Here is a 14731-nt window from a genome sequence, read left to right as displayed (position 1 = left end):
AAAAAAAACTACTGCAACAGTCACAGGTAAAGGTCATAGATACCACATGTTTCAGATGGCAGGAATACACACTATAAACCAGGGCCAACAAAATGATGAAATAGTACAGCTGGTATCACAGAAACTTGCCCATCTCAGAATTTAAATTAAAAAAAAGATCTTACAATTTAGCCAGTCTTAATAATACTAATAAAATTTCAAGGAAATAAATCTTCAAAACATAAAATCCAGTGCCCATAAAAAGCAATTTTAACTTTCAGAGAGAACTATATATAATGCTGCTGGGTTAATCTTATAAATTTAACAAAATTTTATCCAACCCCAATTTTAACTAACCCAATTTAGACAACAGAAAGGAACTATTAACACAATTTAAATTTAAATGATGGTCACTTAATTCATACAAAAAAGGAAATTTTTCAAATTTAAAAATACTATGCTAACAACCAATAACTGCATTACCAAAGCATTTATCCAATTATTACAAACAAAAATTATAGAAGATTGGGCCAACAAATGCCGGGGCTTTTTCCTCTCTCTACAAATTGCAGGGCCTAGTCATGGACCCAGGGATATGAAGGAGAGAGGGTCACTTGTATGCCTAGAGGTATGGGCTTCAGGGTGCCCAGGGGCCCAGGACAGGTACTAGTGGGATCCACAATAGATGTTCTAATTATTTTAACTTACACCCCCCAGAAATTTCACATATATTTACTCCTTTTTCAGTCTCTCAGCATGCAAAACTTTTGTCAGAGGCTGAGAATGCAGAGAGAGAGTCATCCATCAATATAACATTTTTAACGTATCTCCCTCAGAAGATTTTAAACACATTTTATTCCTGACTTCTCTGCCCTCCCTTGATGACCAAGAAACCAAGGGTTAGGGGTTGGCATTATGAAAAATCCCAAGGACAGAACTTTAGAGGCTTTGTGAGAGGATGCCTTACGGGGGCACCGATGAATGTAGGTGACCTGACTCTTTACAATAAAAGCAAATTGGTCTTTTCAAAGGGCAGTCCTGCCTCCAATGACCTCTCTGTTTACAATTACTACACTGGTATGGCCTGAGTGTGGAAGTACAGGGAGATATGCCTATATTCTGGTCTTTGGGCAGGAAGAGGGCAAGAAGGGAGCTGAGGGCCCGTGGAGAGAGTGGAAGGTAGTGCAGCCACCAGGGCCCAAGCAAGATATTGAACAAATTTCTTAGAGGGATTGGAAAGTTTGCAGTAAAAGATGGACGGGAAGGATGGGCAGGGCTGTCAGGACCCTCTGGGGGCTGCCAGAAAAGGGAAGAGGAGAAAGCCTGAGAGCAAAGATTTATCTCTGCCTGTTAGGAGGGGGAGAAATGATCTTATCTTCCTTCTTAGCAGAATCAGGCAAAAGATGTGGAGGTGGGGTCCAGCTGAGCCAGGTCCAGGAAGGAGGTGGTGGCAGTGGAGAGGCCAGTCTTGTAATATTTTCTCCTTTCTTTTGGGGATCTTTTTCAGGAGGTGATTGGTGGATTCTTTAAACCTCTATTTTGCCTTCTGGTTCTAAAAAAGCGGGCCAATTATCCTTGAGAATTTCTTGAAGGATGATTTCTAGGTTCTTTTATTGATCATGGCTTTCAGGTAGTCCAATAATTTTTAAACTATCTCTCCTGGATCTATTTTCCATGTCAGTGATTTTCCCAATGAGATATTTCACATTGCCTTCTATTTTTTCATTTGCTTGGATTTGGTATCTTGATTTCTCATAAAGTCACTAGCTTCCATTTGCTCCAATCTGATTCTGAAGGAATGATTCTCTTCAGCTAGCTTTTGAGATTCTTTTTCTGTCTGGCAAATTTGGCTTTTTAAGGCATTCTTCTCCTCATTGGCTTTTTGAGCTTCTTTTGCCATTTGAGTTAGTCTATTTTTTAAGGTGTTATTTTCTTTAGTCAGGTTGTTGACTCTTATTTCATAATTTTCTTGCATCATTCTCATTTCTCTTCCCAATTTTTCCTCCACTTCTCTTATTTGATTTTCAAAATCCTCCTTAAGGTCCTCTGTGGCCTGTAATGGGTTCATATTTTTCTTGGAAGCTTTTGGTGCAGGAGTTCTCACTTTGCTGTCTTCCTCCTGTTCCATGATTTGATCTGTTTTGTCCCCAAAATAGGAGTATGAAGTTGGATTGCTTTGTTTGCTTTGCTTCATTTGCTTGCTCATGTTGCCACTTAATTATTTGACTTTTGAGCTTTTTGCCACAGTAGGAGTCTGCTACCAGACAGGGGAGCTTTGTCCCAAATAGCTGGGGTTTTCTCAGCTCCTGGAGCTGTTAGTTGGGTACCCTCTCTGAGCCTCCACACACTCTGGCAAGCTGGTCACACACCCCATGACCTCCACCCTAGACCACAATCCAGATCCAAGTAGGTTAAAGCAAGAGCAATTACCCCTCAGAATGGTTGCTTGGTCCTCCTACAATCTGCAAACCAGGAGCTGAAGCTGCCATGTGGAGGGGGCTGCATGGCCACAGTGCCTCAGCAGCTTCTTCCTCCAGGGGTAAAGGCCAGACTGCACTCCAGAACTACCGGATCCCAAAGTCCGCACTGCACTGACCTCTCACTTTGTCCTTAGCATTTATGTGTTGATAATTCTGGAAACAGCCACAGCTGCGGGTGATCTGAAGTTCCTCCAGCCAGGGGCTGGTCAGGCCTGCCTGGGGCTAAAACCTCGGGCTCAAGCGGGGCTGGGCTCGGCTCCCAGAGCGCTGTGCTGGCTGCTTCCTGCCAGCCTTCCAGGCGTTCCTCAGTGGGAGGTTAGCTTTTTTGTGTCATTTTGTGGGCTCTGTAGCTCCAAAGTTTGTTCAGCATCACCTTTTAATTGAATTAGAGGAGGTGGGACCAGGAGTTGAGCAGAAGACCTGTTTCTACTCTGCCATCTTGACTCCACCCACCTGAGATTTTGTTTTAAAAATTCTACCTCTATTTTAATGCCATCCATCCGAACTGTGAATCAGGCAGGTCTGGCAACCTCTCCAGGACATGTAAGAATAAAGAGTAAATGAGAGTCCAGTAAATTGAATTTGGAATCATAGCAGAAGACTTTGTCTCACCAAAACAAAAGGGTACAGTGGACAGAGCCAAGGGCCTGGAGTCGGGAAGACCTGAGTTGCAATCCAGACCTCATTTACTAGCTATGTAACCCTGGGCAAGTCACTTAACCCTGTTTGCCTCTGTTTCTTCATTTAAAAAATTAACTGGAGAAGAAAATGGCAAGGCACTTGAGTATCTCTGAAAGAAAACACCAAAAGGGGTCACCAAGAGTCAGACACAACTCAATAACAATAAAAGGAAAAAACTTATTTGTTAAAATGGTGAGTACTATTTCATCATAAAACTGGTTCTGAACGGCCTGAGACATGAACGTCTGAATTCCTAGTAAACCACCCCCCCCTCCCCAAACAACCTAAGGACATTTTGGTAGAATTTTCCCTCTTTCTTGTCTCATCACCCAAATAGGAAACCAAGAAACTTAACATTTTGTGGAAACCATAAAGTTATCCCTGGAGAGGATCTTAGAGATAATCTTCATTTTACATATTAGGAAAATGTAGAGGATGACAGGCCAGTGGGACTCTAACCCTGATGACTGAACAAGCCCTCTCAGCTACAGACCCTGCTACCAGTCCCGGATCGCTTCCCCATGCCCCAGAAAGAATCTCAGGCATGGGCATGGCATCACATCCCCATGAGAAGTGTGGTACACACTTCCAGCCTGGAACAAGGAGGCTCAAAGTCTTCTCAGGGGAAACTAGCATAATGTTGCAACATAGTGTTAACTAGAGGGATAACTCCATCCTGTTCTAGGGAGGTTTAGGGAGGTTTGGAACATCCTGCCTCATACTCTGATAACACCCTGATAACAAGGATAGAGTGCATGGCCATCACTTATGAGGCGAATGGGAACTAGGGCAATGTGATCCCAAAGATAGTGGCTTATGATGACTATGCATTTTTACACTATATATACTGCACTCTTAGCTGAATAAAGTTGACTCTGTTTTCCACCATACTGGAGTCCCATCTCATTTATGATTGTCAACCTCTGGGTAAGTAACTCCTTTCAAGGAACTCTTTTCCACCTAACTTTTCTCTCTCAGCTCTGCTGCTGGTCAACAGGGCTCCTCTAACACTATCTCACACACTGCCACAGAAGGGCAAGGTTCCCCTGAGCTTGGCTCCCCACAGGAAATTAAAGGATAACTATGTTGAGAGACTTTTCCAAGGTCATTAAGATAGGAAGCAGCAGAATTAAGATTTGCCCCCCAACATCCTCTAATTACAAATTCAATCCTCTTTCCCCAGCCCCAGGCTGGGCTAGAGACAGTCCTGAATTAGCCTCCCCTGGGGAAGGACGCCTGAAACCTTCAGAGTATGATGAAGTCAGTACTATGTTGAAAGTCAAGGAAAGCTCCATGATCCCAATGGAGATTTAAAAAAAATTTCTCCTTAAAAATCCAGCACTTATCATTTTCCATTGTGATCCCTTCTTCACAGCAGAGCTGTCTCATGCACCAATTTTCTAAGGAAAATGTAGACAAGTCCTGTGATTTTTCTATCTTCTCAGTGGCATCTACCCTGTGAAAGACTGGGCTGCAGCCTCCTCAGTGCTTCTTACCCTCAATTGCTAACATTGTCCCCTACAGAGTATTCTGCATTCCCTTTCCACCCAGACTCCTCTCCTGCCTTGGTCAGATCCCATCTGGAGGATTATGTTCAATTTGGGCCACCATATTTTATTTTATTTATTTTTTAATGGTTTATTAACTTCTGATTTACATCATTCATTTCCACCAGATTTTGCGTTACAAATTTTCTCCCCTTTTTCCCCCTACCCACTGCCCCAAAACAGCAGTCCCACAGGATATCCCCTCCTCCAATCTGCTCTCTCCCATATTTTCTCCCAAACCCCCTTTCTACTTTTCCAGTGGATTTCCATGCCTCAGGGCCTGTATATCTTATTTCCCAATTACATGTAAGATGGTATTAATAATAGTATATATATATATATATATATATATACACACACACACACAAACATTATATATATATATATATATATATTTGAATATTTGATTTTAAAACTTTCAATTCCAGATTCATTCCCTTCCTTCCTTGTCACCCACTCTTACTGGGAAGATACGCAGTTCAGTATAGGTTGTACATATGTGGCTAATGCAAAACAATAACATAGTAGATATATTGTAAAAGACTGACTATATTTCCCTCCCTCCTATCCCACCTCCCACTTGTTCTATTCTCTACTTTGATCCCATCTATTTTCAAAAGTGAGTGCTTCCAACTTCCCTCTCCCCCCCAGGCTACCCTCCCTTCTATGATCCCCCCAATCATCCCCTTCTCCCCCTATTCTCCTGGAGGGTGAGATACCCTATTAGTGTGTATTTAACTCCCTTCTCAAGCCAAATTCAATGGGAATAAGGTTGACCCATTCCCTTTTGCCTTCCTATTCTTCCCCTCCATTGTGACCATTTTCCCTTGCCTCTTCTGTATGAGATAGTTTGCCCCAATCTGTCTCTCCCCATCTCCTCTCATTATATTCCTCTCACCTCTTAATTTCACCTTTTAAGTATCATTCCTTCCTGTTTAATTGATCCTGTGCCCTCTATCTATGTATACCTGTAAACGTATATACACACATTCACCTATGCATTCATATGCCCATATACCCTCATATATAGACAAATATATATATATATATATAATATATGTGTGTGTGTGTAATATATATATATATATATATATATATATATATATATATATTTCTAATCCCTTCAACTACTGAGAAAAGTTTCATAAGTTACAATGATTGTTTTTCCATGTAGGAATGTTAATAGTTCAACTTTGATAAGTTCCTTATGATTCCTTTTCCCTGTTTACCTTCTCATCCTTCTCTTGCTTCTTGTATCTGAATGTCAAATTTTCTATTCAACTCTGGTTTTTTCATCAAGAATGCTTGAAAGTCCTCTATTCCACTGAATGACCATATTTTCCCCTGAAACATGTTACTCAGGTTTGCTGGGTAGGTGACTCTTGGTTTTAATCCCAGCTCCTTGGACCTCCGGAATATCATATTCCAAGCCCTTTGATCCCTCAGTGTAGAAGCTGCCAGATCCTGGGTTATCCTGATTGTGTTTCCACAATATTCAAATTGTTTCTTCCTGGCTGCTTAAATATTCTCTCTTTAGTCTTGGAATTTTGGAACCTGGCTATAACATTCCTAGGAGTTTTCTTTTTGGGATCTTTTTCAGGAGGTGATTGGTGGATTCTTTCAACCTCTATTTTGCCCTATGGTACTCAAACATCAGGGCAGTTTTCTTTGAGAACTTCCTGGAGGATGATTTCTAGGTTCTTACTTTGGTCATGGCTTTCAGATAGTCCAAAAATGTTCAAATTATCTCTCCTGGATCTATTTTCCAGGTCAGTGGTTTTTCCCATGAGATATTTCACATTGCCTTCTATTCTTTCATTTGTTTGGATCTGCTTAATAGCATCTTGATTTCTCATAAAGTCACTAGCTTCCACTTACTCCAATCTAATTCTGAAGCAATGATTCTCCTCATTGAGCCTTTCATATTCTTTTTTCATCTGGCAAATTTGGCTTTTTAAAGCATTCTTCTCCTTATTGCCTTTTTGGGCCTCCTTTGCCATTTGAGTCTGTCTGTTTTTTAAGGTATTATTTTCCTCAGTCAGGCCGTTGACTCTCATTTCATAATTTTCTTGCATTATTCTCATTTCTCTTCCCAATTTTTCCTCCACTTCTCTTATTTGGTTTTCAAAATCTTTCTTAAGGTCCTCTATGGCCTGTAACCAGCTTGTATTTTCCTTTGAAGCTTTTGGTTCAGGACTTCTGACTTCACTGTCTTCCTCCTGTTCCATGCCTTGCTCCTTTTTGTCCCCAAAATAGGAGTCTAATGTTGGAATCTTCTGTTTGCTTTGTTTCCTTTGCCTGCTCATTTTGCCACTCAATTACTTGACTTTGGGGCTTTTTGCCACAGTAGAACTCTGCCACCAGACAGGGGAGCTTTCGTCCCAAAGGCTGGGGTTTTGTCAGCTGCCAGATGTATTAGATGGGTGCCCTCTCCAAAGCCTGCACATGCTCTGGCAAGCTGGACACACACCCCAGGACCTCCACCCTAGACTGCAATCCAGATCCAAGAAGGTTAAAGCAAGAGCAATTACCCCTCAGACTGGTGCTTGGTCCCCCCACACTCTGCAGGCCAGGAGCTGAAGCTGCCACGTGGCGCTGGCTGGCTGTGCCAGTGTCTCAGTGGCTTTTCGCCCTGGGGGTAAAAGCCACACACTCCCACTTACTGGTCCCAAAATCCAGAGTGTGCTGGCCTCTCACTTTGTCCTTTGTGTCTATGTGTTGATTAACCTGGAAACAGCCACAGCTGCTGCTGATCTGGAGTCCCTCTGGCTGGTAGATGGTCAAGCCCACCCTGGGGCTAAAGCCTCAGCTGGGACTGGGCTGGGCTCCCAGAGCGCTCTGTTGGATTTCTGCAGGCGTGCCGGGCTGTCCTCAGCAGGTTAGCTTCTCTGTGTCATTTTGTGGGTTTTGCAGCTCCAAAGTTTGTTTAAAGTCCCCTTTTTACATGGATTGGGGAGGGTGGAAGCCAGAGATGCGGAAAGGTCATGCTTCTACTCCCCAATCTTGGCTCTGCCCCCTGTACCACCATATTTTAGAAAAGATGTGGACAATGGCCACCGAGGAATGTGTCCAAACGACAAGGACCCAAATGGGGAGGGGACCAGAGACCTTGCTATGGAGGACTGAGACAAGGACTTCGAGATGTTCCCCTAGAAGAACAGAAGACACTGAGGGGAGAAGATGATTGTCTCCAATAGTTTGAAAGATTGTTTGGGAACATTCTCAGAGGAGTCCAACAGGGCACAACTAGGACCTGAGGGAACATTGCAGAGAGGCTGATTTCACCTAAGGATTTAGGCTGTCTAGAAGTGCACTGGCACTCCCATGGGAGTCATGGCTTTCCCCTCCTTGGAGGTCCTCAAGCAGACATTTGATAAGTATGTGGTTAAGATATAGAAGGAATTGTTGTTCAGATGGGAGGTGGAGTAGATACCTAAGGCACCTGGGAACTCTTAGTCTGTGATCTGAGTTTTCAGCCCCAACCATCAGCATCCATGCCTGCAAGTGCAGAGGCCATTTTCTCTCCCCAGTCATTCAAATACAAGAGGGAGAGAGAAAAGGAAAATAGCTGAGGAGCCAAAACAAACATATTCCTCTTGTTGAATATGAGTTTTAATATAGTGTTAAATCTGCAGGTTTGGGGATACAAGGGCTATGGAATTGTCTCCTTAGCTGTGTTAAACAGAGGGATACAAGAAGTCATTGTATGCATTTAAACCCTGGGCCTTAGAGATGGTGCTGCTCAAAAGAAAGAACTAAGGAGCAGAGTCCAGCAAGCGCTGAGAGAGGAAAGAGCAGCAACAGAGACAGGAGGCAGGGAGAGGGAAAGAGAGTGATAATTATTTTAGATCATTTGAATCCCAATAGGGGCCAAAGTCTGAACTAATCATCCAGAAGAAGCACCTGAGTCTACTAGACATGCCCTTCTTTGTTCTAGGAGTTCACCCAGAAAATGCCTCTTCCTACAACTACAAAGGTACATGAAGCTGACTAAGAGCATTCCTCTGTTTATGACCATTAAGGATAAGGCACCTTAACCCAAGACGCTATCTTGAATCATGGCACTTTTGTAATCTTAATATTTTATGGACATATACTATGTTATGTCATGTTGATGGTAAAGGAAACATAGATATCCTGGGTTGTAATTTCAATCAACACTTTGTCAACTCTCTTATCTTACTGTATTCACAACCTATTTAATAGAATTCCTTTCTAATGCTATGGTTAAACATACATGGAGATCATAAATGTGAGGGACACGGACATCCTGAGTTGGGATTGTTCTAAAATGTTCTTTTTTCAGTCAGTCAGAATTAGAATCTGACTCCATGAATGTACAAGTTCACTAGCATCCTGGCTTTAAGGGAATAAACAATATGAATTTATATACCACCTAGCTTGTTTGCCTCTTTTAATAAAACTTCCTGATCAACAAGATAGAAAGAGAGAAGTGGACAGAAACATAGAGAGATAGAAATAGAGAGACACAGAGCCATGTTGGGGGTGGGGGGGAAGGGGAGAAGGATAAACAGAGATTGAGAGGGAGAGAGCACCAAAGCTTTCTGACATGCAGTGAACAACTTTAAAACATCTGCCTAAGGAAGGAAGCCTCAGATGTTGGCTCTAAGGAAAAGGACGGCAGGGACTGTCAAAAGTGAACCTAAAAGAGCGTCTTAGACTAGAAAAGTTGGCTCTGCCAACTTCCAGCAGCTGAAGATGAGGAAAGGCTGCTCTCTAGCGCCATCTACAGGGGTTAGGAGAGGGAAGGACAAGGCTAAAGTGTTAAGAATTCCAGGCTGTCCAGAAAAGAAAATGGCCCATGTTGAGGGGCTACAGAGACACAGCTCTGTTGGTGCCCTTTGGGTGAGGCTTGGAATTGGCCCAATTATTCTAGAAAGCAAGTGGGGCCTGTGCCTCTAAAGTGATTCTATTATGCCTGCCCCTTACCCAGAAAGACCACATCTAGGTCTCAACCCCAAAGAGAGCAAAGAAAGAAGAAAAGGAGTTACAAGGACTGCTGCACCATGGCCTTGTGAGGCACAAGAGTCCCAGAACGTAAAGAGAGAGACCCTGAGAGGCTTTATGTGGTTGACTAGGCTGTATTGGCAGAGCTTTATGAGAAAAAGAGAGACACAGAGCTCCACAAGTTGAAGGCCTTTTCTGTCTTGACAGAGAGAAACACATGATGTCTTCTTAAGCCCAGCAGCCAAGGACAGAAAGAGCCAATGAGACAGGAAGGATGGCTGCATTGCCTGGGTACCTCTGCCCATGGCTCTCCGCCCTGGGCCACCAGTGAGCATTTCACTCACTCTTCTGCATGTGGGGGCCAAATGCTACTGGTGGAATTTTGCTTTACCTGAGAAGCTCCAGTCTTTCCCAGTGGAAAAAATTGGGAGGACATTATCCCATAGAAACAATTCATACTTGTAATCAGCTCACTTGGGAGGGGGCAGAGGCAATTGAGGCCAACTGTTTGACTTGCTTAGGCTCACAGAGCTCGTAAGTGTCAAATGTCTGAGGCTGGATGTGAATTCATGTCCTCATGACTCCAGGGCTTGGGGCTCTCTCCACTGTACCACCTACCTGCCCCCAAACAGCTAACTTTTAAGTAACCTAAAAGGACCTACATTAATTATTGGGTGCTTTGCTCCATGATCTGTGCTCATGATCTGTCACTTTTGTCTGCTTCGCGTTTCTTTGGATCTTTAGCTATTTCACCATGATGCCATTCTGCTTTCCTTATTCCTCCTGCCAGGGTGCTCTCCAGCAATATCTCTCTACTTGTCATCAATCACACTGTGTTTATATTTCCAAGTCATTTTTCTGCCTTGGTTTCTAATGGCTTAGTTTCCTCATTTCCACAGATTTCTCAGCTCTTCCTAGGACTCAGTTATACCCTTATTCAAAGAATCCATCACAGAATCAGAATTGGAAGTCACCTGATTAGTCACTTGAATTTAGTTCAACCTGACCTCCATAACCTTTTAATGATTCTCTTCTTTTTTTTTTTTTACCTAATCTATTTCTCTGATTAATTCCTTTGGTGATTTTTATTGTATCTATCTTTTTTTGTTGCTGCCACTGCTTTTCTGTTTCCTTTTTTTCTCATTGTTCTGGGAACCTCAGCTCTTCCTCCTCCTTCTCCTCAAACCTGAACTCCTGCCAGCTTTGACTTTCCTTGTAGCTGCTACTCCAGACTTGAGCCAACAAGTCTTGCATCCCAGCTTCTTTGAATCCTGTGGTTCACCTTTCTCTCTTAAGAATTTCTTACATTTTGACTTTTTTTTTGTCATTTTTCTTGCTGTTTTGATGACTATTTTGTGGCATTGGATGACCTCTCTTGTGACTTCTTATGGCGCCATTTTCCTGGTAGCCTCAATTATTGAGCGCCTTCAAATGGACAAAGATTCCCAGAGAATTGAAGAGTTTTGATGATTTTACCACCACCCTGCCAAATAAATAAAGGCAATTAATGAAAAGAGAGAAGGAATTATGAACATCAGCCTGTTGTCCCATCTTTGCAAAATCATTATGAGAATAGTTTCTGCACACCTAGAGGACAGATTCTATTCAAAACTGAGAAAGAAGAGGAAATTGCAAAATAATTCCAAAGCACACATCTTGGACTAGGTAACTGACTGAAAAGCAGAGCCTCTGAGATCCCATGACATCTACTGGGAATAGTTATTTTTAAAGCATTTGATTCAAATATATATATATATATGTATATATATGTGTGTGCATACATTTATATATATACTATTATTAATACCCTCTTACATGTAATTGGAAAACAAGATATACAGGCACTGAGGCATAGAGATCCACTGCAAAAGTCGAAAGGTGTATGGTAGAAAATATGGGAGCGAGCAGATTGGAGGAGGGGATATCCTGTGGGACTGGTATTTTGGGGTGGTGGGTGGGGGAAAAACGGGGAGAAAATTTGTAACTCAATATCTGGTGGAAATGAATGATGTGAATCAGAAGTTAATAAAGCATTAAAAAAAAGCATTTGACTCAGTAGACCTAAATGTGCCCTTGAAGGCTCTTATCCAATAAGTTATCTCCCACCATATGTTAAAAAGAGGGAAAATTCTTTGATAGGCACAATGAAGAAAATTTCCACGAAGTGCAGAGCACTCCCATGAGATAAAATCTAAAACAGAAACATTTGTTCACCTCTAGTCATATGAAGTACACATAAATGAGGTTTTTAAACTACTTTATTTATTTTTAGTTTACAACATTCAGTTCCACAATATTTTGAATTTCACATTTTCTCTCCCTCCCCAAGACAGCCTGCAATCTAATAGAGGCTCTACATATACATTCATATTAAATGTATTTTCACATTAGTCATGTTGTAAAGAAGAATTATAATCAATGGAATGAACCACGGAAAAGAAGAAACAAAGCAAAACAAAAAGGAGAGAGAACAAATCGTATGCTTTGATCTGCACTGAGACTCTGTAATTCTTTCTCTGGACGTGGGTAGTATTTTTCATAATGAGCCCACTGGAGTTGTCCTAGAACCTTGCATTGCTGAAAAGAGCCAAGTCTATGAGAATGACTCATCACACACTGTGGCTGTTACTGTGTACAATGCTCTCCTGGTTCTGCTCCCCTCACTCAGCATCAATTCATACAGGTTTTTCTGGAGTCCACCTGCTCATCATTTCTTATAGCACAATAGTTTTCCATTACTCTGTAATGAGGCACTCTGAAGGAAAACTATGGCAATACCAAAGAGATTGCTCCAACCATCCATACAATGAAAACTCAAAGTGGAGAAAGCCCCAATATTGCCTAGACTCTCGATGCCATGGGACTCAGTGGGCAGTATCTTCATTCAGGCTGCCTGTCAGTCTCTCAGATAGGAAAGCCAAAGGACAATGAGCTGGATGCAGAATAGAATAGGAGGAGAAGAATAGAATGTATTTCACTGGAGAAAGTGTGTGGTGCTTTCAGTAATTACAAACTGCTTATCTCTTTAATTATTTCTACTGAGGCCTGTGTTTCTAAATGACTTAATTTCCTCATTCCCAGAAATTTCTGTGATCTAGTTGGAGGAAAAAACAAGAATTACAATTAAAGCAACAGAAAAAGGTATAATTAGGCACCAAGAGCCTGCAGTGGGTTACCAGAGCGTGCCCAGGAGAAGCAGGATGAAATCCCGTACTGGGTGTGTGTATGGACCAGGAAGGACATGGCCCGTCATGGAGTGAGGGTGAGAAGTAACAGATCAGTGGACATCAGAAATGATACTAAGAGAACCAGAGGGAGGCCTATGGCAAAGTTACTGAAAGACAGATGAGCATCAGGGAAGAAAAGTTCCCTTTGTAGCCACTAACTCACAGTTAGGGACCTGTGTTACATGGGCCTTGGTCTCCTCACCTTTAAAAGTCAGAAGGTGGTATTAACCACGTCTCAAGAAAATTCTCTCATCCTTGGAATGTAGGCACTAGTTTAGGAAGTGAAAAAATACCATGATTTACCTGCTTTTATCTCAGATCTAGAAGGTGTTTGCCCCTTCCCTAACTTCAGTTAAAACACCTGATGGGACAACAATTTTTGGTACATGGAGATGAAGCCAGATCGCTACCCTCTCCCAAGTTGGGTGGGGAACAAGGAGGAGTGGTCGCATGGAAAGAGATCACCAAAGTTCCTCATTTTTACCTTGTTCTGCTACATGTCCCCTTCTCTCCACTCACACTCTTGTCACCTTGTGGGTCTGCCTGACTCCAGCCTGTCTCCACTCAGCTTCCAAAGGGATCTCCCTAAAATAATGGTCTGCCCCAATCACACACCCAGCCCCCCATTCAATAAACTCCAGGGTCTCCTGTCACCTCCAGGATCAAATATAAAGTCCTGTTAGGTCTTTGAATCTCTTTGTAACCCAGCTTTGTCCAACCTGGCCAGTCTTCCCACTTCACCCAGTCTTCTCCTTTCCACTTCCTTTGGGATGGAGTGGACCTGAAGTTTAGTTAAAAGAGGTAGACAGGCTAGGTGATATATAAATTCATATTGTTTTATCCCCTTAAAGCTAGCAGATACGTGTCTACACGGAACCAAAGTTTAAATTTTGACTGTCTGATAAAGAATGAGAAGCCTTAAGTATGTTTTAGAACAATCCCAACTCAGCATTTCTGTATCACTCAAATTTATGACCTCCATATGCATTCAACCATAGTATGAGAAAGGAATTTTCTTAACTGAGTAGGTTGTAAATACAATAAGATAAGAGAGCTGACAAAATGTCTGTTGAAATTACAACCCAGGAAATCTGTGTTTCTTTTACTATTAACATGACATAACATAGTATATGTTCATTAAATATCAAGAAAAGTCCCACCCTTCAAGGTAGGGTCTGGTCAAGGGGCCTTGTCCTTGGTAGTCATTAACAGAAGAATGCTCTGGTCAGCTTCATCAGTAGTTACCGACACAGGAAGGGGCATTTTGAGTTCACTCTGAGAGCAAAGCATGTCTATTATGCCAGAGAACTACAAAGCATTAAGGTAGATTAAGCTCAGAGTGCACTACAGTGCCTCTCCTGATTGGTCAATCTAGGTATTAGGCCTTTCTCAAGTCTTATGGGTTCAAATGGTTTGGGGAGAGGTCTACAAGGGACCCTGACCTTTTCATTCTTCTGCCCACAGCACTTCATCTCTCAACTCTGGGCCTGTTCACTGACCTTTCCTCATGTCTGGAATGTGCTGCCCCCTCCCTTCTTTTCTGTGCCCTTCTTCCAGACACGGCTCAGATCCCATCTTCTGCAGGAGACCTTGCCTGGTTCTCTACCCGCCCGCTGCCTGTGCCGTCCTTCTGAGATGACCCTATGCACACAGTGGATTCCATGCTGGTCTCTTCCATTGGACTGGGAGCTCCCTGAGGGCAGGGCCTGTTTGGCCTTTCTTTGTGTCCCTACCTGGCCCAGAGTAGCTGTTTTATAATTGCTTGTTGACTGACTTCTGGATTTACAATGCGCGTGCGTGCGCACACACACACACACACACACACACACACACACACACACACACACAC

The 14731-nt window shown here is 42.5% G+C and overlaps 3 protein-coding genes across 3 annotated transcripts in view; 2 read left to right on the top strand and 1 right to left on the bottom strand.

Moving 5' to 3' along the window:
- The window catches only part of LOC138174635 (class I histocompatibility antigen, Gogo-OKO alpha chain-like), a 529286-nt gene that overhangs the window by 124125 nt on the left and 390430 nt on the right, over positions 1-14731 (top strand). The window lies entirely within an intron of this gene.
- The window catches only part of LOC138174636 (BOLA class I histocompatibility antigen, alpha chain BL3-6-like), a 451117-nt gene that overhangs the window by 409221 nt on the left and 27165 nt on the right, over positions 1-14731 (bottom strand). The gene's annotated exons all lie outside the window — the stretch shown is intronic.
- LOC138174529 (heterogeneous nuclear ribonucleoprotein A1-like) overlaps positions 12897-14731 on the top strand; it is a 22535-nt gene continuing 20700 nt past the window's right edge. The window contains 1 exon segment of the mRNA XM_069104845.1: positions 12897-12917. Coding sequence (XP_068960946.1) covers positions 12897-12917 — 21 coding nt within the window.

This window comes from Petaurus breviceps, unplaced genomic scaffold (assembly GCF_028583685.1).
Source record: "Petaurus breviceps papuanus isolate PSGF00001 unplaced genomic scaffold, PetGlider_PUasm1.0 689, whole genome shotgun sequence".
Lineage (NCBI taxonomy): Eukaryota > Metazoa > Chordata > Mammalia > Diprotodontia > Petauridae > Petaurus > Petaurus breviceps.
The sequence above is the reverse complement of the archived record's forward strand: the minus strand, read 5'-3'. Positions and strand labels throughout refer to the sequence as shown.